This window comes from Choloepus didactylus, chromosome 5 (assembly GCF_015220235.1).
Source record: "Choloepus didactylus isolate mChoDid1 chromosome 5, mChoDid1.pri, whole genome shotgun sequence".
Lineage (NCBI taxonomy): Eukaryota > Metazoa > Chordata > Mammalia > Pilosa > Megalonychidae > Choloepus > Choloepus didactylus.
The window spans coordinates 50,927,516-50,950,891 of NC_051311.1; the positions used below are offsets into that span (position 1 = coordinate 50,927,516).

General features: G+C 40.6%; 1 protein-coding gene and 1 pseudogene across 1 annotated transcript in view; one reads left to right on the forward strand and one right to left on the reverse strand.

Annotated features, from left to right (window-relative positions):
• TBXAS1 (thromboxane A synthase 1) overlaps window positions 1-23,376 on the reverse strand; it is a 193,477-nt gene that overhangs the window by 134,376 nt on the left and 35,725 nt on the right. The window contains exon 3 of the mRNA XM_037836033.1: window positions 20,943-20,995. Within this exon, the coding sequence (XP_037691961.1) occupies window positions 20,943-20,995 (53 nt within the window). The remainder of the gene's footprint in view (window positions 1-20,942; window positions 20,996-23,376) is intronic.
• LOC119534742 lies at window positions 4,655-17,911 on the forward strand (annotated as a pseudogene).

A 23,376-nucleotide genomic window follows, 5' to 3' on the forward strand; every position in this document is an offset into this window, starting at 1 on the left:
ATTGTTTCATCAATTTTAACAAAGGTACCATACAAATGCAAAGTGTTAATAACAGGGAAAATTCTTTCATAATGGAAATCTGTATTTTCTGCATGATTTTTCTGTAAACCTACAACTTCTCTAATAAAAATAAATAATAAAAAAGCAAACAAACAGATGCTGACCATGTTGTTCCACTCCATATAAACCATCTAATAAACCTCCATTGTTTATCCAATCTCCTTGACTTGCAATGAGGAGGCTCCTTCAGAGCATACAATGGTCAACTTCCCTTTTTGCCCCACACCCCTTACTCCAAGGTTTCCAAACTTTCTCAGTTCATGGCACCCTTAGTGGCTTGATAATTTTTTCATGGTGCCCCCAAGGCCAAAAGAATAACCTATCAGTCTCATTTTTTCTTTTTGTACATAGGTCCAACCAACTTAATAAGTATTTATGATCTAACCACTTAGTAGCCATTTGAAAAAATAATACACATGTATTAAAAGTTATTCTCATAGTGACCGACAGAAGTCACTGTGTTCCCCGTGAATACTTAAAATATCACAGGGAACCCTTGTGAGTTCACTGTGGCATCCTGGAGCATCTGGGCACACAGTTTGGGAACCACAGCCTTAGACTCATGCGATGAAAATTTACTTGTGGTTCCCCAAATTTGCAGTGTTTCTCCAAGGCTCTATTCTTTTGCACACAATTTTCCCTGTGAAGTACCAGTCTCCTTGTTAGTTTGGAAAACTCTCTCAGACCATTGGTCTACCTGTCACCTTTTCTGTGGAGCCTTCTCTAGCCCTTCACTCCTTGCAGGTTCCAAGGCATTTAGCCCATTCCTCTATTAATCTGCATCTCACCCTGTTTGGTTTATTGACTGGTTCCTCATTGCTCTGTGAGTTCTTTGTGGACAATGCCCCTGTCTTATTTCTCCTTGTAACTCCCACCCTCACCCTCACCCCCACCCAGAATCTAGCAGAGTGGTTAGTACACGGGAGTAAAAGGAAGGATGGTTTTGGGTCTGTTTTTCCAGTTCTGGGAAATCAGTTTATCCTTCCGACCTCCTTTTTTCCTGCTCCTAGAAGATTTGAAACCAAATCTGAAAGTGCAGAATTTTGTTTCTCTTTACTTACATTCATCCTGCAGTCTGAAAGTCACCTGGTCACTCTTTGTGATGGTTAAGCTCATGTGTCAACTTGGCCAGTTCATGGTGCCCAGTTGTTTGGTCAAGCAAGCACTGGCCTGATTGTTACTGTGAGGATATTTCATGGATTTAAATCACCAATAAGTTGATTGCATTTATGGCTGATTACATCCACAATTAACTAAGGAGATTGCCTTCAATAATGAGAGATGTCTCATCCAATCAGTTGAAGGCTTCAAAAGGAGAAGTGATGATTTCAGCAGTCAGGAGGGAGAATTTCCATCTCTACTTCAGCCAGACAGCTTCTAGGGAATTCATCAAAAACTTTCTTCAGAGTTCCTAGCTTGCAGCCTCCTCTATGAAATTTGGACTTGCCCATCCCCACAGTTGCATGAGCCAATTCCTATAAAAAATCTCAGAATATTTACATTACATATAGGTAAATAATGTATATCTCCCCTGTGGGTTCCATTTCCCTAGATAACCTTCTCTAAACTTTCTACCTCTCTATAGAAGAGGTGTCTATCTGCTGATCCACTTTACTGGCTTCTTCACCCAGGACCCTGTCTTTGGGGCCTGTGCCAGTGATTCTCAGGTCTGGCTGTGAGTCGAATCACCTACAGGGGGAGCTGGGCAGAGAAAAGTCTCAGATCATCTCCTGCTTCAACCCAGTAGTTCTGCCAGAGATTTCATTTGAATCAAAGCTTCCATGAAATGGTAGACACAGAGATGTGCCACCCAGATCCTCCTTCAGGGACAGACTTTACTTGCTGCCCATCTGTGAAGAGTGAGGGCAGCACAGAGCCTCCAGCCATCAGCTTCTTCAGGGCTTGCCTCAGATGCAGGGAGCTGCCGTACCTGAGCTCGCCCCCTTCCTGGGAATGCCTGCACCCAGTGGCCGAGCTAGGCAGGATTATAGAGGTTGGGCCATTTTGACCTGTTGTAGGTCGGCTCTGATGGGCAATACTTATTCCAGAGCTCCCTGCAGGTTGGCCAAGGCCTTGTAGGGACCACAGCACAATTTGGCTTCTTCTGCCCAGTGCTGCTTCCTATCCCCTTCCCTATTTGATCCCTATTAAATGTCTTGCACCCCAAACTCCATCTTAGTGTCTGCCTCCAGAAACCAACCTGCAACACATGACCAGCCAGCTCAAAAGCCATGGCCAAAGGGATAAAGACTAAAGTTCTTAGCCTGACAGCCAAGGCTTTCCATCCATCATGTGATGGCAACTGGCCAACCCACCTTTGTCTCCAGCTCCAATATCACTTCCCCCAACTATTCTAACTTAAGGTCTTTTTACTTTCTGTTCTTACTGGGTGGAACATTCTCCTCCTTCTCCCTCACTTCACATTTTTCCCCCTCAAGACCATGCTCAAGTACCACATCTTCCTACAAGCCTCCTCTGCCTTCACTGGCCCATGATTCTACCTAATTCATAGCTTCTGATAGTGTGTTCTACTCATAATATTGTCACTTTTATCTGGCATTCTTGTGTAACTTGGCCCATGTCTATGTTTTTCTTCTAAGTTAGATACCAAATTTCTTCAGGAGCGGGGATATGAACGATAGAATTTTTGGAAAGGAAGGCTGGTCTCTCACATACCATCAGCCCAGTGCTATGCACACAGCAAAGGCTTGACTATTTGTTAAGTGAATGACATTTGGAGTGGTGCCAGCAGTGAGCTCTTCCAAATGTGGGGGAGCCATCTCCTTCTGTTTTTGTGCCATCGGAAGACATGAACACAAACCATGAAGAGTGTAAGAAAGGGAATAAAGAGGAGAGGAGGGGACACCCCTCCCAGAATGAAGGGAGAACCGATGGTTAGAAAGAGCATTGAATTTGGAGTTAGAACTTCGAGACTTTGGGCCAGTCCCGTGAGTCTCTGGGCCTCAGTTTCTATGCCAGGTAGATTTCCCAGGTATTAAGTAGAGAAGCCTTCTTGGCTGCAGCTGGGAGTAGGCTTGATCCTTGGTCTTGGTCGGTCTTTAAGTGCTCAAAGCAGAGGGGTAATAAGGACTCAGGTCCAATTTCACACAAGCCAGCCTGGAAGAGGCCTGAGAACCATGGCTCCACCAGGGGAGTCCACAGGAAAGAGGAGGCCGCACTGTGACCTGCCCCCTGCCTTCCTGGCCCTGCCGCCATCCCCACACCATCTTCTGTCCACTTCCCTCAACCACCCACCCAGCCACATCCACAGAAAACAAGCAAAATGCATGCTCTGAGGAGGAGCCGGTCTCTACAGCAATGGCTTTGTGTGTGGATGGTGGCAAGGCACTCCAGGAGAGACCCCAGTCCTGGCAGCCAGGAGACACAGGTTCAAGCAATGGCTCTGCCTTTTTGCAAGTTTTGTGGCTCTGGGGAAGCTGCTCACTTTCTTTTTTTTTTTTGAATTAGGCAGGAAGCTAACTTCTCTCCCCTGACCCTCAGCTTCTTCATCCATAAGATGAAATGACCCTTCCAGATCTGGTGATTTATGACTATGTCAAACCACAATAAAGCTTTCCTCAAAATAGAGCTATGGCTAAAGGAAGAATTTAGGGAGCAAAAGGGAAAGATAACTGAAACAAACCTATAACGATAAACCTCTCTAGTCTATTGAATATACCCTCCCTTTTAATTTATTCAGTTAATAAAACTCATTCCCTAGGGGGAGACAGGCAAAGGTAAGCTACAAACCAATCTGCCCGTGTGTGCATGAATATATATGTATATCTCATAACAATAAAAATAGAGTAATTAAGAGATGTATTGAAGTGTATAAAAATCCTGAAGGACACTGAAGATTCCAATTCAAGTTACTGTCCTTGGTGCAAATTTAATTCAATAGGGATTAGATAAATAAAAATAAAGGAAAAAAAAATTCAGAACAGATGTTAGGCAAGCAATTTTTTTCACAGTAAGAATCATAAACATGAAGAACAGCCTATAAGACAAAGTTGTTGATGCAAACGGCATCAGGCTACTAAATAAATAGTTAGATGGCACCGCAGGGACAAAGAAACATTAAAATAGTCATTTGGCTGTCCCTGAATATTTGCACTCACACTTTATACCCAGGCATGTATATTCTTGGGCACTGGAGGGTAGTGTGTGTGTGTGTGTGTGTGTGTGTGTGCGCACGCACGCGCTCATTTACTTTTTATAGTGAGTTCACGTAGGACATATATTTGTGTGAGAGTCTATGGCAAAATCACCTCTCCGCAAATGCCATGTGGACTCAATATAAATAGAGGGATATCAGTTCTCAAAAGACAACGAGGACAGGGAAGGAACCCCAGTGCGATGGGAAGGATGTGCTGTCCCAGGGTAAGTATTAGAAAGCCCAGATAGTGACTCTGAAAAGAGAATTTAATGGCACAAGAATTATAGGAACCGTTGGGGAGAAATAAGAAGCAGGAAAAAAATTAAAGCACAGATCACAGTGTTTTAGGAATGAAAGGAGGGTTTAAGGTTCTAACCCAGCCCCCTCATTTTATGACTAAGAAAATGGAGGTTCAAGGAGGTGAAATGATTGTGTAAGATGCGAGAGCCAGCCGACCCCTTACCGGGGAAGCACAGGGAGAAGGCAGCCGCGGAGCAGGGATTCCCTGGAGGGTTGAAAGTGGGCGACATGAAAGACCAGAGCCTTTCTGAAGGACAATGTGCTGTAGTGCACGTTCTCCTCTCCCCACTACTGCCCCACCCCCGAGCTGCCCAGGGGCCCCAGAAGTCAGCACTATCCCCAGGATGCCAGTTTGCTGCAAGGTCTTTCAGATCTAGAACTGAGGAGCAGAAGAATCATAATTAAAATCCCTGATCCACGACTGCTCTGTGGCTTACAGGGAGCTCTGATAGTTCCTTTGATTTGCACATCTGACCCGGGAGGTAGGCAACACTCGATTTTCTTTTTTTTTTAAGGAGACGAAATTAGTTAAGTGACTTGTTCAAGTCCCGTAGCTCATAACAGTGAGCTAAGATGAGAACCCAGATCTGGCTCCTAACCCAGTGTTCTTTCGAGTGCCCGAGCCTGATCGCCAAGAGTCAGACTGTGGGAGAGGGCAGGCCCTCCGGAGTGAGATGGATTCATGGTTCAAGTGGGGCCCCAGTAGCAGGTCATGAGATCATATCCTTTACCTCATCTGTTTATGCTTTGAATCCCAAGATGACCTGATAGGGTAGTAAATAAATTTTGTACTTTTATGGGCTGACTTTTGAATTGATGGTGTTTAAGTCACGGATGGGAAAAGATTCTAGACCCCCTCCCCATCAAAGCCTTGGTTTTAAGATAAGAAGCTTCTCTCAATTCCTTTCCTTATGTCCAGGAAATCATACTAATTACCCAAATAAGCAAAAGAACAGAACCTTACTGTTTGAGGTGTCTTTAGGAACAGTTTTGTCATAAGGCATGTACTGAGAAGTGATTCATTTGGTGATTCAACAAACATTTACTGAGCACTATTATGTGTCAGGCACTGGCAATATCAGAGTGAACAAAAGAGACAGAGTTCCTGTCCTGGCAGGCAAGTGAGACAATAAACAAATAATTATATTACATATTTTATGTCAAAGAGTAATACACGTCTGGAGAAAAAAAAAGCAATGTGAGGGGATAGAGAGAGATGGAGGGCACTCGTCTAGATTGGGCAGATGGGGTAGGCTTAGCCTAGGAGGGGACGCCTAAGCAAAGGCTTGATCCAAGAGAAGGATTCAAGTGTGTGACTACCTGAGGGAAGGGCATTCCAGGCAGGGGGATGGCAAAGGCAAACCCCCTAAGGCAGGAGTGTTGGGAGTGTCCAAAGAACAAGAAGAGACAGTGGAATAGAAAAAGCAGAACCTGTACAAGCTCTGCGTGTGCCTCTTGCTAACCACGTGCTCTTCTTGTCTTAACGTCACCCAAGTTTCTTTATAAACTGAGGATAATGTGATCTGCCTGGAGCTGTTGGGATGATCACATGAGATACGTGTTGAAAGAACGTGACCCATAGAGAGTGCCAGAAAATGGTTATGGATTATTAACACTTAATACATAAATGGCATCAGGGAACAAAGATATAGATCGCTTACAATCATACTGGCAAGATCTATCTACCCTTTAGAAATTCTCACAGAGCTCCTTTAAGGGCCCTGTAAAAAGATGTTCCCTGTGGCCTTGTCTGTTGGGGACTATTGTGTTAGAAGCAACAGATTAGATGGGAACACAGCAACATGAGGGATCTTGAAAACATAGCGCTAAGTGAAAAAACTAAGGGATAGAATGAGAGCTATGATACCACTGTTTGCATAAGCTAAAGATAAGACACACAAAACTATAATACACAGTTTGTAAGAACAGGTACATAAAAAAATCCATATTAAACACAATGGAAGGGTTGTCTACTATGGGTGGGTAGGGCAATGGGAGAAGGGTAGGGGGATAAGAGGGAATAAATAAACAAAGAAAACATGTGGCATGTGTATTCCCTTGCCTCTCCATAGCACCACAGAATAAACACACACATATACACTCAATTGCTTGAGAAGGAGGTAATTAGTAATTATTGGTTGTAATGCTGATAATTCACAATGGTGAAGTAAACTATTCTTATCAATGGTTGTTTTTTTATATGGAATTCTGTAGGAGTAAAATGCTGCTATTTATTAGATCAGTGTTTTCTCTCAAAGCCTGTTCTCCATATTCTAGTACCAAGAGATATTCTGGTAAACAACAAAAAAAAGTAGTTCTATGGTCAAGTAAACACTGCGTACTAAATTCCACATTTGGCGATTTCCCAAGCACGTTATTGCATTAAAGTTTCTGAGAAGTCCTACAATAAAGAGTCCTGTGTTCCTTTTACTAATCCAGTGCTTCCAGCATTTGACCAAGGGAAACTACCCCCTTTTATTTTCCATGTAATAATTATTATTGTCAATGGAAAGGGTCCAAAGGACAAACTGTGGAAAACCACACTAGATTATTGAAGCATGAAAGAGGCAGGAGAATCCAGATTCCAGCATAGCCTGGAACTCACATTTCTCCTCTCTCCATCCTATTGCATATACTGTGTTTCTGAATCGCCTTGGACCCAATGTTTCATTAGTAGCTTCAACTGATGATGGCAAAGAAGAAACTCTTTCCCTCTGCCATGTTCAACCACCTCATTATGGTGGGAAACACCATTTTGTCTCCAAAATACCAAGCTGGCATTAGTGATTAATGTTGATTCATCTCTAACTCCTTACAATTGATGAGTTATTCAATTCTGTTACATTTTCCTACAGAACATTTCCTATATAAACCTCTCCCTCTCTTTTTCTTCAATTTTTGATGATCCAAATCACTGTTCTCACTTCTGGGTTATTAGATGGTCTTTTTTTTTTTTTTTTTTTTTTTAATGAATTCCATCTTCCTCCTTCTCCCCCTTGCCCTGACCTTCTCTACTCTGTTCACCTGCTCAAATTTCATCACATAACCCACCTCCTTAGCCCCATTCCTTAGGTCTGTCTCCTCTCCTGCTACTGCCAAGATTGTCCTCTCTGTGGGTGTCCCCACCAACACATTCCCTAGCACACTCTCATCCTCTACTCTCCCTCTTTCTCTCTCAGCCCAAATCTCTACACTTCCTGCCAATTTTGTATGCCGAAGCATCCTCTTCTCCTCAGGCCACCTGCCATCTCTCCTTTATTTGGATAGACATGGAGCTCGTTAACCTCTCTCAGTTAGTGCCCACTCAGTGCAGAGACTGTGGGATACAAAAGGGGAATTCAATATGTCTTCTCCAGCAAATGGTCAGAAAGCTGGAATTCATGCCTATGAAATAACTGAAAGTCTGTGAAAGAAATACAGAGAAGGAAAACTAATAAGCTACAAATTGCAAGGATATAATCTTAACAAATGAGTTGAGGTAGTAAGTCCTGAGACTGACGCATTGGTACCGGGGAGAGGAGAAGGAGAAGTGTGGAACAAAAAAGGAGAAGTAAACAAAAGTCCGAGACAGAGAAGACTAAATTTATTTGAGATACAAAGGCCACAGTGACCTGGTGGGAAAGAGGCAGCTTGGATAGGAGCTGAGAAAAAAATTGAAAAGCAAACATAAATTGTAAATGGTTTGGCAGGAAAGAGTAAGATAAGGGAAAAGGGGGCTCCGGGTGGGGACAACTGGGAGTTTATTAAAACGAACTGAATTGATGATGCAGTATGAGCATTTGTTGATAATGGGGCTCATTTGGTAAAGAATGTGCTCTCTGGCTTATAGCCAGCAGGAAGTTGGAGGCAAGATCACTGTGGTTGTACACTCCGATCAGAAATATGTGGTTGATGCTGATCAGTGAGGTTCCAGAGAGCAAGGAGGAAGTGTAAATTTCACCCAGGGTTCACACTCGAGGCTTGAAGACAAGAAATAATAGCCACTCAGCCATGAACAAAAAGGAACAATAAAGCATTGCTTTAAAAAGTTCTCCAGCTTATCTTCATGCCATCCTCAACATCTTAATCTGACTTACTGGGTAGCAGGGTAACAGGGTCCCATCGACCCCACAACCACGGATCACACAGCGTCTCCTACTGTTAGTGTTGTAGAAGCATGAAGACCCATTCCACGCTAGGATGAAATCTTTATTCTGTGGATGCTAGTTGTGGGTTCTTGCATCTGAAGCCCTGGAGATCATTAACAAGTATGGATCTGGAGGAGAGAACAACTCAGGATGCTAAGTCTCCATTCAGGGTTGAAGATAAAGCATCAACCGGGCTCCAAGGTTGAGGGCAAAAAAAATTGAGGATTCTTGCTCAAGGGATTGTCTGGAGAACCCAAACTCTAATAAAGAAGTCTAAGAGTTTGAGGACACAACTAAGAATCTTGGAGGACAGAGTCTTTTGAAAGGATCTGATGGCCATCTCTGTTATAAAATGAAAATTGTGGTCTGCAGTGCAGAAGAGAAGAGAACTTTAAGAGTTATCATCAGCCTTCAAAGGAAAGTGGAAAGTCCATTCAACCATTGCCTCTGGTGGTTAACATTTGCCAGACACTGCATCAGACAATGGAGAAAAATGAGAGGGGATAACCCTCAGATTTCCTCCCCCTAGGGCCTTTATTGTGAAGGATAGTATCTCCATTCAATACCTGGATTCCCACCTCCCCTCTAGCCTGAGTAGTAGCAAGACGTGTTTGTGGATGTTATAATACAAAAGGCCACAATCACCGTGTCCACCTAACCTGCTGTGACAGGCCATCCACCAGTTGTAAGTTCTGGGCAGTGGTTAGTAGGGTCCTCTTTAAGCAGAGGTGAAAATAGCACCAGCTGCTAACAGCCTCTTTAGTAGTTAACGTCAGAGAATCAGGCTATTATAAATAGGCCAATAAACTTAGAGCCTTACCCTGGGTGGGAAAAACTACATCTAATGAGCTGCAAAATTATTGCAGTTTGGGGGTTAATGGGGGTGATGTTTTCAAGAGCATAATCCTAAAATGTGACGAATAAACAAGAAACTTATTTTAGTAGTGAAGTTTCTATTATCTGCCCCAGACATGTAGGCACCATAAAACCTGGCAGTGCCTTGCTAGGAAATTATTTCATGTGCACAGCTATAGAAATGTTATATATAAGACTGATCAGGAATAATTGGAATGCATAGTAAACATCCAAAAATTCTAAAAGATTTAAGGATCCTGGGGAAGAAAGAAGAGTATGTTCCATTTTAAAGACGAACTTTGATTATTCAAAATTCAGTAGAATTTTAAATGTGTGTGTCTAGGTGGTATATGACTTTTTTTGTTTGAAAGTTGATGCTTTATAGATGGAGTTAGTTTGGGTTTAGATGGTTAGATGCCTTTGCCTTTTGCCCCACATGGGGAACAAGATTTAAAACTGGCTTTTAAATCATTCCAGGGCTTTGAGAACTTGTTTGGAAGAAGTTTCTCTGCTTACAATGTAGTGATCAAAGAGGAACTTTAAGCTACCTGTGAATTGGGAATTAGTTGTTTCTTCAAATTTTGTAGTTATTATTTTTTTTTTTCTTTTTAAATGATGAATTCGAAGATGGCTGATCATTCTTCTGCGAAACAATAGGAATGATGTTTGCATTCTCAGTTAGAGCTATATGAATTGGCAGGTGTGTGCAATTTTTGAGATTGTCTGTGTTGTTACCTGGACCTACTTCCACCTGGGAGAATGCCTTGGAAAATGCCACAGTGATTCCTGACTATGTTACATAACCCTATTTTGCATTTTGGGTTGAACAATTTGGATTTGTTGCAGGTATAATTCAGTTGAATGTGAAACTTATGATTTGAAAATATTAGCTAAGAACTGAAGTTTTATGTAATTTTAATTTGAGACAGTCTATTGTTTGGGAACACAACTATGCAGGGTTATCATTATGGGGATAAAGAAATTACCAATGCCATACTTGATTGTCACTGCTGGAAAAGGCACTCCCTTCTACCTCGAACCTGGCAGTGTTCTCTGTGATGGATTTTAGATAGAAAAGAATGCAAAACTGAAAATCTGTGGCTGATTCCCAGGTCTCTGGAACCCTCCACTCTTCCTAGCCAGCTGTGCTCCACCATCCACCTGCAGTCCCAGCCATGCCTACAGAAGCTGGAACAACCCCCAGCCTTGAAACTCAGCATCCTCAGCCTCGATCTGTTCCAGCCAGAATGGACCTTTTAACCACCGCCCCCCAACTGATAATGTGGCTTGGGTCTGGCATCTGAGTTCTGGGCTTCACATCAAGCCCTGGGTCTTAGAACTGAGTGTCTGTACTCAATTAGCCCCAGGCCCCTCCTAATGCAAGCAGGCCCTGCTTGTTCCTGCCAAACTTCCTTCTTGGGGCCCAGCGGCTTTTCAAGTTCCTGTGCCATCCCCTAGTTGGGACACTAACGTCCATGAACAGGCTCTTTGGGACCTTAATGTCCACTGACTCCTTGATTGCTGCTTTGCTGGATGCTGGTTATTGTCCAGTCCCACATCCTCCTTCTGGGCAGCTTTCTCCCAGACCACCCTCTGTACCAATGTTTACCAGAATGGGGAACTGCCAATTTCTTACCCTTAACACTGTGTTTTGCCCATAGCTGAAACCTGCTCTGTCAGCACCTGCAGCCTGGTGGTCTTTCCATGCCCAGCCCATTCAGTGAATGGCACTACTTTCCAGTTTCCAGCCCACTCCCTCCTGCTGCCCCATCCCACTGGATGTAAGAAATAAAAGACCATACTGAGCTGAGATATGACATCACACTAATTATTGAGACATTCATACCTAATGCAAAAATCTTAGAGAATTTTTCTAATTGTCAATTAACACAACTTTGTAAGCTTCTTAACTTGAAACATTCTGGGTTAAGGCTTAGAAACAACTTTACCAGCACTTGAACCTCCATCACTGGAGGAATAATGTTTTCAGTTTGGGTCTGACTTCAGCCAACAGTGGGCTTTTGCTGATTTTACCATAGGTTTCTCAGAACTTTAAACCACAAAGGGACAAAAACAGGGGCTTATAACAATTTCTAATGTAAACTGATTGTGGTTAAGTCATCTGTTTGCACTCATCTAGTTTAGAGCTAGAAAGGAATTGAGATATCATCTGGTCCTTTGCCTTCCAAATTGCTGATCTTGACTCACTGGTGTTTACGAAATCAATTTTGTAGGTCATGACCAGCTTGTACTTGTTTCATTTTGGTTTTTTCATGAAATAGAATAGAATAGATCAAAGTGGATCATGTCATAAGTAAGGTATTTTGTAAAACTTTCATTTCAGTTGTGTTTGTGTGTGTCTACATACTGCATCACAACATATTTTTTACTAAAGCTCATAATTAAACAGTGCCAAAGTCACTGATCTAGCCGAAATCCCTCATTTTACATCTGAGAAAACTGAGACTCCAAGAAGGGAAGTGATTTGCCTAAATCCATTAAACCAACAAGTGGTAGATGGAAACAGCATTAGAGCTGGGATTTGAACCCCTTTTTTCAGTGACAAACTGGATTGCTCTGGTTGATGTTTTTATCTATCCAAAGAAGAGGAATTAATATGGTGTCTTGATCTTTATGAGTGTAGGTGACACAACCATAGTCATTAAAATATGCAGCAATCATCACCTATATGTTGTTATAAAGAGAGGATGAAGTGGTGTGAAACAACTGAGGTGAAAGAAGAGGTCAGAAGTTGAGAAAAAAAAATGGGTGAACTTTTGGCATAACAAGAGATCACAACAGGGGAAGACAAAGTGAAGAGTCGATTAAAGGTTCATAAAAGAAAAGTGAGACTCTAAAAGAATTCCTCTGTTCCCTTATGGTCTACATTGCCTATTTGAGGACAGTTGTTCCCTTGATAATTCTACCTATTTATTGGGCTACGGACTTGTATTGGTGATAGTTGTTGTATATGTTCCCACTGATAACATTCTCCCTATTCTCAAAGGCCTCCTAAAAAAAAGAACAAAGCCCCACTATGTCAGAGTACTCACTTTTAGAAAATAATGAGCCCTCCAAATTGTAATGACAGTTTAATCCTCCACTCATTTTAAAAATGTGCTTTTACAGGCTGTTGGTGACTGATCTATTTTGACCAGTGAGAATACTGATATTTAACGCATTGCATGATTCTCAATAAATAGAATACAGACCATGAGGTCTCATATTAATTTTGGTTCCAGGCTCACATTCCTTGTAGCTGATGTTTCTCAACTTTGCTTTCAACACTTTCATGATAGAAGCAACTTTCACCAAGGTGGTAAACCCAATATTGTCCAGAGTTTGGCTTCATGGCCAGAAATGTCAGGATAATTTAGGATTTCTCTACTTAATTCCATAGTTTCAGGGAAACTGTATCTTCTCAGTGGTCATCCTATATTTTCAGTTCCAACAATGCCTCTTAAAACTGACCTGTGCTTTTAAGACAAATACTTGATAAATGTGCCTCATTCTGAACAGCTGAAATTTAAAGCTAACCCACTGTACATCAATATCTGTGAGTCTCTTCTGCAACTGTGGCTTAATTCCACCTAAGAGTTCTACCATTCTTTAATATCTATAGAGCAAGAGTCCAGTTTTAAAATGAGTATAATCTCCAGGTATCAGCTATCCCGTTGAAGTCTAAATAACTGTATTTTCTTGAACAAATCAACAATAATAGTTCTACCCCACCCAAACCCTTGGCCACATTTTCAAGTCAAGTGTATTCAGATATCTCATGACTTCTAAGTAAAAAAAACAATCATATGAACCATTAGGAGTACAGCAGGTTGAGTCCTTCAGAGCCCATTAATTCCCAAAGTTCTTCTTCTGGAAGTAGGCCAGTAAATCCCCTACAAGTTGATGATCTAGCCATCCGACTGCATTAAAATAAACCATCTCTATGCTGTTCCTCAACCTCATCTAAATAGTACATAAACATGATGGTTAAGAGCACTTACATGAAAAAGTTGTTATGCCTTAATCACTTCCAGAGTGCAAACTCCCCTACTGGATGGTGCAGTGGAATCTGAGCTCTAAAAAATGTAGAAACTACCTTATTATTTTCATTGCGGGTGCCAAATGCTTTTCCATATGTATCCCAAAGTTTCAACTTTCTCACTGCCTGGTGACAAAGTGCTATTAGTTCATGTGTGCTAGATAATTAAATAAAAATTATGCTAAAAACCTACAAAATGATGCATATTAGACTCTTCCACCTAGTATGGGCAGGAACCTTGAGGCTAAGGGCCAGACCCTTTATACTGAAGGCTCATTTATTTGTTCAATAGATTTTTTTCAGTACAGGGATCCAGACTTCCCTGGGAGATTGACTGTTTCAGGTCCTGAGACTTACAAAGATATTCTTAGCAATAGCTTCCACTGCTGCTAGGTGCAAGAAGTGTTACCCAACTGATATCCAAATGAGGGCATTCAGTATGACATTGTGTGTGATTAGGCAGAGCAGTGGAATAGATAAGCCAGAAATATATATTGAAATTTAGTAAATTATAAAGTGGCATTTCAATCACTTGGAAAAGGATGAATTTCCAGATGGAACACCTCTATATGAAAAAAACAAGCATGGGCCCTGCCTCCATTTTTATCCTCAAGTAAATCCCAGATGTATGAAACATTTAAATGTAAAAAATGTGCACACCATGAAAATTCATTAAATTCACAACACAAAAATAAAATGTTTTCTGATAAGAGAAAACACAATAAACAAAGTCAAAAGATAAGTTATAAAAAGGAGAAAATATATTTCTTTAATATAAGAAGAACTTCTACAAATAAATTAGGAAGAGATCAATAACCCTATGGAGAAATGAACAAAAGATTCTACAGAAAACAACTCGCAAATCAATTTTGAATAATAAAAAGATGCTCAAACTTGCTCACAATTAGAGAAATACAAATTAAAACTACAGTGATATACCATCAAATGGTAAAGATTTACAATGTTGACAATGCATTTAATGGTGAGCATGTCGAGGCAAATGCTCTCATATGCTTGTTTATGGAAATTTTAATTTGTAAAACCCCAAGAAAAAGCAGTTTATCAAAATTTAAATATGTATTAATGTAGATAATCTTTGACCTGCTAATTCCATTTCTAGGAATTTATCCTGCAGACACTTACACAAGAGATCAATGATATATACACAAGGATACTCCCTGCAGTATTATTTCTGTAAGCAAAAGACTGGCAAAACCTAAATATTCATCAGTTAAGAACTGGTTTAAAACTTATGATACAACCATACAATGGAATCCTTTAAAAGTAGAAAATCATTTTAAAAGAATAAACATATAGAAAAGGGACAATTTCCCAAATACCAGAAATGAAAAAAGCAACATAAAGAATAGCATACAGTATATATTCTCCATTTGAGTATTGAAAAATTGGGAGCAGAGGTTGCCCTTGAGGAAGAGTGGCTAGGGAACCAGGGTAAACTATACTTTTTCTGTATACCTGTTTTCACTCTTTGAATTATATACCATGTTACCTACTAAAACTTAATTCTCTGATGGGAGTATACAAAATTATGCAACAAAGCTGGTTTGATGGAGGCTACAGCAATGCAGGTGCCACTAAATCAAAATGGAGGGGCACAAATGATGGGCCCCAGGAGGAGTAAAAATCCACTTCAACAAGAGCCAGCCAAGTTTATGCTAGAAAGCAAGGCTAAAGTGATGGGGTTGGGAAGAGCAAGAAGAAATGGGGATAAGGCTAGATAAAAAGAGAACTGCAGAGCAAGCCCTTAGAAGACAAATGAGATAAGAGGAAAGTGGGTTTTGGATGGAGGTCTTTAGGAGTTGCTAATGAGATGAACTAAGGGTGATGTGTAAGTATTTATCAGTAATTAATAGCAATAGCATAACAATGCCTTGTCACCCACAGGATTGCAGAGTCAGTTACAACTTGGAGATGGGCATAGTCTCCATGCTGTTTATATTTAATCACAAACGTCTAATGACCATGTTGATACTCTTCTTTTAGGGTTTGGGAAGGAATATAAATCAAACTTGGGGCTCATTCTCAGACTGAAGGAAATAGCAAGTAATCATTAATTGACTGAAGTTTATCTAAAGCAGTAAAGCCTTGCTTTCTTCATATTGTGTTGCCAAGGATACTGTTGAGCAATTCAAAAGAATTCTAATCAAGCATCATGAATAAAGGCCGTAGAGATCTGCATGTCAGTCTGCCTGCTTTACATTCAAGTTCAAAGAAGGCAGAGGCAACTTGTGTTGTTTTATTTTCCCAGAGCCTGGCAAAGAAAGCTCCATAATTAGACACTTGGTAAAGATGTTTTATTCTCAATGATGGTGGTAGTGGTGGTGTTGATGCTAGTGATGGTGATAATAAACATTGATGTTGTCAACCCTTCTTGGCAGAAAGCTTCTCCAGGAACATCTTCCCCATGGCAGTGGGTGCGAGGGGAAAAAAGAAAGGAGCTGATTTCCAGTTTTGGGCTCCAAATTCTGAGTTGCTATTATGACAACCAGGTAATAGGCATAAGCAATCAGCATATTTGGTTTTCAGGTCCAGAATAAAGAGGAATCCTCTCTGCCCACATTTCTCCCAACATACAGAGCTGTCCTGTCTTCCAAGCACATAATATATCTCTATATGGTATCAACACCTGTGGGGTTTCACTTGTCAAATGATGAATTAATCCATTATTTCAATTTTTAAGAGGACCAAACTGGAGTTGATAATATTTTACAATGATAAAACCAGTCTAAAAATTAATGTAAATCAAACCAAATTGTTTACTAAAGGAAGTCTTTGCTGTTCATTGAACATAGTCCATCCTTGACATTGCCCATTGATGAAACTGTTTATTTTGCTAAAATTTAAGCAGTGACAAAATAATATTTAGGGCTAGAAAGGACCTTAGATTTAGATTAGTTCAACCCCTTCATTTTAAAGATGAATATACTTAGGCTTGTCGAGATTAAAGAACTCATGCAGCTCTTTAGAGGTCTCTCTGTTATACCATATTGCTTCTAAATCCAAGAGGGGACACATTTAAAAAGAAGTCAGTATTTTATGGCTCATCTTTTTTTTTCAAAAGGGGGAAAAGGTGATAGCTTTGTGTGAAGAAATTGTGCCATCACCTTTCTTTTTTTCCTTTTCACCAGAGGTGGGAACAAAGTGAAGACGACACTGTAATTTTGATCTCCACAAACTCATTTGAAATCATTCTCTACGATTTATGTTTTCTTGAAATGAAAAGGATAAATTGTGTTAACTTAATTAAAGTTGAGGGGAAAAGTTGATTGGACATTCTGTTGTCAAGGAAACAAATTCTCTCTCTCTCTCTCTCTCTCTCTCTCTCTCTCTCTCTCTCAGACACACACACACACACACACACACACACACACACACAGCAGCTCATACACTGACCTTTAAACTCTTCATCTGACATTTAAAAATTATTTTAAAATACTCAAGGGCTCTACTCTGAAAATCTGTACATGAAGTACTCAAGGGAACTGATTCCTGGAATTCAGCCTCAGGGAGGGCTTTTTCTAATTCCAGGGAAGCCACTGTCATTCTGAGTCAATTCTATGTCTCAGAAACATGTGGGATAGTCTCTAAGGGCTATCAAGTCAACTGCAGAATGGGTCTATTGGAAAAAAAGAGCTGAAATGAGAACTTTTAAAAAGGAATAGAACAGCTTTCAGCTTTTGACGTGGAGGAGGCCAAGGTGCAACTTTTTTCTGTTGTCCTGAATCTGGGTTCATCCAATATGAGCTGCCTCTGCCATACTGCCCAAGTTCAACCCCAACAAGGTCAAAGTCGTGTGTACCTGAGGTGCACCAGTGGGTAAGTTCATCTGACCTGGCCCCCAGATCAGCCCTTTGGGTCTGTCTGCATAAAAGGCTGGTAATGGCATTGCCAAGGCAACTGGTGACTGGAAAGGTTTAAAGATTAGAGTGAACCTGACCATTCAGAAGAGAGATGCCCAGATTTAAGTGGTACCTTCTGCTTCTGTCTTGATCATTAAAGCCCTTAAGGAACCACCCAGAGAAAGAATGAAGCAGAAAGCATTAAGCATGGTGGACATATCACTTTTGATGAGATTGTCAACATTGCCCAACAGATGCAGCACTGATCTTTAGTCAGAGAACTCTCTGGAACCATTAAAGAGATTCTGGAAACTACCCTGTCTTGGGCTGCAATGTTGACGGCCACCACCTTCATGATATCATAGATGACAGCAATAATGGTGCAGTGGAATGCCCAGCTAGTTAAGAACACAAAGGGAAATATTTCAATAAAAGATCAGTTTCCCTGTATTTGTACCTAAGAGTCTCCTCCTGAATGCCTCTTTGTTGCTCAGATGTGGCCCTCTCTCTCTGGCTAAGCCAACTTGAAAGGTGAAATCACTGCCCTCCCCCCTACGTGGGATCAGACACCCAGGGAAGTGAATCTCCCTGGCAACGTGGAATATGACTCCCGGGGAGGAATGTAGACCCGGCATCGTGGGATGGAGAACATCTTCTTGACCAAAAGGGGGATGTGAAAGGAAATGAAATAAGCTTCAGTGGCAGAGAGATTCCAAAACGAGCCGAGAGATCACTCTGGTGGGCACTCTTACGCACACTTTAGACAACCTTTTTTAGGTTCTAAAGAATTGGGGTAGCTGGTGGTGGATACTTGAAACTATTAAACTACAACCCAGAACCCATGAATCTCGAAGACAGTTGTATAAAAATGTAGCTTATGAGGGGTGACAGTGGGATTGGGAATGCCATAAGGACCAAACTCCACTTTGTCTAGTTTATGGATGGATGTGTAGAAAAGTAGGGGAAGGAAACAAACAGACAAAGGTACCCAGTGTTCTTTTTTACTTCAATTGCTCTTTTTCACTCTAATTATTATTCTTGTTATTTTTGTGTGTTTGCTAATGAAGGTGTCAAGGATTGATTTAGGTGATGAATGTACAACTATGTAATGGTACTGTAAACAATCGAAAGTACAATTTGTTTTGTATGACTGCATGGTATGTGAATATATCTCAATAAAATGATGATTAAAAAAAAAAAAAAAAAAAGATCAGTTGACAACCAAGGGAAAAAAAACAGCAATAGAACAGCACAAGAGTAAGAGCAAAGTAAACAGTTCAGTTTGAGCCTTTTGATGATTGAGTACCTATCATGTTTAAAGCAAGAAGCTATGCACTAAAAAATAAGTAAAAGTAAAATAAAGACCAAGCTAAAAGGGATGTTAGAGAATGAGGAAGAGTTGCTTATTTCTCAGAAATACACACTGCTTCCCCATGCATCCATCAGAGAAATACACCTCGCTGTTCCATCAGTGTCAGGCTTGGCCATGTGACTTGCTTTGGCCTCACAAAGGGCGGAGTGTGCTTCCTGCCCTTGACTTTGGGTTTGGCAGTGTTACTTGGTTTGGCCAACAGGATGTTGGAAGACATGAGGCAGCAGAAACATAAATTGTTCTTGCACTACTGGGCTTGTTCTCTTGAACCTTTGCTTTCACCATGAGAATAACCTGCCCAGGCCAGTGCTATCCCAAGGACGCTGAGAGACATGTGAAACAAAGATGCTTCTAGGTCAGTCTCTTCCCCAGCTGAGCTACAGACACACCAGAAAGTCCAGCTGAGCCTCCCAGCCAAAGCTGGCTTAGATTAATCAGCTCCTTAGATACATGATAAATAATAAATTGTTGTTTTATGTCACTGAGTGTTGTGGTAAATTTGTTATTCAGCAGTGGCAAACTAATACAGAAAGCATCTAGAATAACATCTTAATTTATTCCTTTTTCAGAGCCACACAGCAAACTGAAGAGTAGGTAGATGAACTTGGCCAAAGCTGTAGGTCTCCTGGGTAGGGCCATTTTCACAGAGCGTACAAGTCATTCCCTTTTGAAAATGAACACTGGAAGAAAAGGCACCATGTATCCTATGAACAGAAGGGGTCACAAATGTATCCTATGAACAGAAGGGGTCACAAGAACTGGGCTCCATCCCATTAGGATGTACATTAGGAATACAACAGAACTTTGCTGCACCAAAAAAAAAAAAAAAAAAAAAAAAATTACCATGCCTGGAGGCCTGGAAAAGAATTACTAAACATTACCAAGTGGCTGAGGAGAAGCTGTATGAGAACAGACTACAATAACTAGGACTCTAGTATGGAAAGACACTTGTTGAGAATCAATATGATTCAAATCCGTTAAATCTAGAATAGGGTGAATGGCATGAATAGGAGTTTGTTCATCAGATTCTAGAAGGTTAGAATAAGAGGAGCATATTCTGAAACATAAAAAAGGAAAATCCAGGAAAAATAAAGGGACAAGTCATATTACTTTAATGGCCAAGAACTAGGATGCCCATATGTCCCATTCTGTCAAGGACGGTCTTAATTTACACTCTAGTCCTGGAGTAATTATTATATAATACCCCCTTACACTTTCAAAATGTTCTGAATTGGATGATATATTACATGGTCATCCTGATGACAACATACTTTACCTATAGGATTGAACCGAAAAGATTCAAATAAGGTTTAGATAAATTCACAGGGAAAGACATGCCACAGGTTGTCAAGGCAAAGCATATTGGGCTCTGAAGACTTGAAGGGCTACCATTTCCCACTGCACATGTCCTTTGGCACAGTGGGGACACATGGCAAAGGCACTACTGGAGACTGAATCACATCCCCCACAAAAGGCATGTTCAGGTCCTAACCCTTGGTCCTGTGGGTGTGAACCCACTTATAAACAGCATCTTTGAATATGTTATTAGTTATGTGAGTCAGGGTGTGGATGTGAATCCATTTGCAAATAGGACCTTTGAAGATGTTATTAGTGAAGGTGTGGCCAAAGTGAATGGGGATGGGCTTAATCCATATGACGGGAGTCCTTATAAGCAAAGGAAATTGGACACAGAGACAAATGACTGAGCAAGAGACATAGGAACCATAGGAGGAGACATGAGAAGACAGAGCACCACGTGACAGAGGACTACTGGAAAGCCATCACCAGAACACTGCAGATTTTGGAGAAAGCATGGCCGGGCAATAGCTTGATGTTGGATTCCTAGCCTCCAAACACCAATTCCCATTTAAGCCAACACATGTGTGGTATTTGTCACAGCAACCCTGGCAAACTAGGATAGACACCCAAGGCCTGACTCAGTTGGGCAAAGTCTTAAAGCTCAGTAAATGGTGCTCTTTTTATCAAGCATGATGCCCCCACTTTGGGCAGCCTTGGGGTCTTCTCTAGGAGCCTTGTCTGTACTACAGGACACTTTCTTGGTGAGCCCTCAAATATAAGTACATGCAACATTCCTATTCTTGTAATTACTTTCATATCAATTCAACTTACAAATATCAAAATGTATGGTAGAAAAATTGAGTTTCCCTCTTACCCACACAGAGGTCCATATAGCTTTCTGAGCTCCATTTGGCTTTCCCAAAAACCCTGTAGAAAACACAACACTACAGTAAGAATAAGATTAAGCAAAATTCCAGTTATTTGAACTTCTTCATAAAAATGTCTGAAACAGTGGAACACAATTACATAAACAAATAAAAAGAATTGAAGTTATATTGCTTTCAATGACTTTGGAATATTAGAATAAATTAATAGCTTTAAAAAATATATCGCCAATTAAAAGTCTGGGTCAGCTCTGCTTTAATGGATAGAAGAGATCGTCTGTACTTAAACTATTTGTGTGTAATTGCTGCTAAAATATTTGAAAACTATTTGCTTTCTCAACTATGTTAATATTTCCCTCTGCAATTTGGTTTGTATTTTTTTTTTTTTGGCAAAGCCCCTTTTCATAGCCACTATATATGTGTAAACTTCTACTGAGTTTATCCAAATTATCACAAATTCCAAATTATCATGAACCAAGTTAGACTTAACTAAAAACAAAATATTCAAAACATAAGAACCTTAGAGTAACTTCATTGAACAAAATGCTAGACACATTTTATAGTTGGAAAGAAGAATACCTACAAATATACATGGCGGGGAGAGGGGTAGAGGGTCAGAAAATGCTAGACTCATGTGGCAGGAATGGAGTATATTTGCAGATATGTGTGGGTGAGGTAGGAATAGTGGGTCAGAAAACATTAGACCACTGTATTGTAAGGATAGAGTGTGTGTGGAGTTGTAAGTGGGAGGATCGTATCGGTGGAGGGCTGGAAAATTCTGGACTCGTGTTGTTGGAGTAGAGCTATATTTGTAGATATGTGTGGGTGGGGTGGGAGTGGAGGGTCACAAAATGTTAGGCCTACTGTGTTGTAAGGATGGCATTGTGTTGTGGGAATAGAGTATGTGTGCAGATGTAAGTGGGAGGATCACATGGGTGAAGGGCTGGAAAATGCTGGACTCATGTTGTCAGAATGGAGTATATGGGCAGATAGATACAAAGGTGTGAGGATGGAGAATTGGGGGCTGGTAGAAGAGATGTCCTGAATGGAAATACATCCATTCTCATTAAATCTACTGAATTTCACAGGTTAAGCTTGCCATATATCAAGGAATGCTTACATGAATATAAAAATAGTCACTGAAATTACTATGTTCTAGAAAGATCTTGGCAGGGTTGGTATATATAAGGATGACAGGCTGAAAAGGAGCATACATGGAAATTATCCAGAGGCTCGTAACACAGTGTACCCCTCACACTGACAGTTATACTATTTTCCTCAAAATGTTAATACCAAACTAATTACTCAACAGAATACAACTGATTGTTTCCTTCAGAAATATGTGAATTTTATTTTCTTTAATTTTCTAGTTGGTTTATTGTTCTGTTTTGACACTTTTAAATTTCTTCACACTTGCTTCAAGGATCTTACAGGAAGACTTAATGAGATAGCTATTTGTGGGCTTAAAGTTGTGAACTGACCATCCCTGAGAGAGAGTTGAGAGAAAAAGGCGTTTAAAAAATGTTAGGAAGAGAGAAATAGTAACAACAACAATAAAGAGTGGAAAAGGCTGATGGATGGAGAAAGAGACAGAAAGGAATAGAAAAGAAAATGAGAAGAAGGAAAAAGGACAGAAATAGCTAACATTATTTTCTATCTATTGCTAAGGGCCAGCCTTTCCGGGAGTAGCAGTAGGGATGGGGGATATCCTAAAGAGATTTTAAAGGGATACTATCAGGATTAGCTCAAATTTAGTCCTTCCTGCCTTTGTTTGGCTCAGTGGCTTTTCCCATAGAGGATCTGTGGTCTCCTGATTTGGGTCTGATGGCAGCTTCCCCATGAGTTAACAGAAAAAACCAGCTGGCTTCTGAGAAAACTCAATGTGAGAAAAAAATAACCTTAGAAGTAGAGCCCTGGGCCTGTATCTACAAATGCCTACCAGACATTTCCACTTGCATGTCACTCTGTCAACTCAAAGGCAACACACTTAAAATTAAATATGTCTTCTCCCTGAACCAGCAACCCCTTCCTGACCTTTTATTTCTGTCAATTCCTGGCCATTCCCCCCACCACCTCCAGTTTTCCCCGGTTCAGAACTTAACTCATGCCTAACTCATTCAGCCTTGAATTCTCTACACTTAATTAGCCACATATTGACCCCCCAACGTCTTTTTCTCATCATTCTTGTTACTACCCTAGGCCAAGCCCTCATCACTTCACATCTAGATCTCAGCAACTGTTGGATTCTAGAGGACTAATCTAAATTCTTCTCTCTTGCAGATTAATCTTCCACTTTCATGTCCTTTTTTTACTAAAATATTATAGTGCACAAATGACTCTTTGTTTTGCTTTTCTAGAATGGCAGTAGTCTAGCCTAACACCTTCTCACACAAGCTGATTCCCCAGTGTTCCCTAATCTTTGGC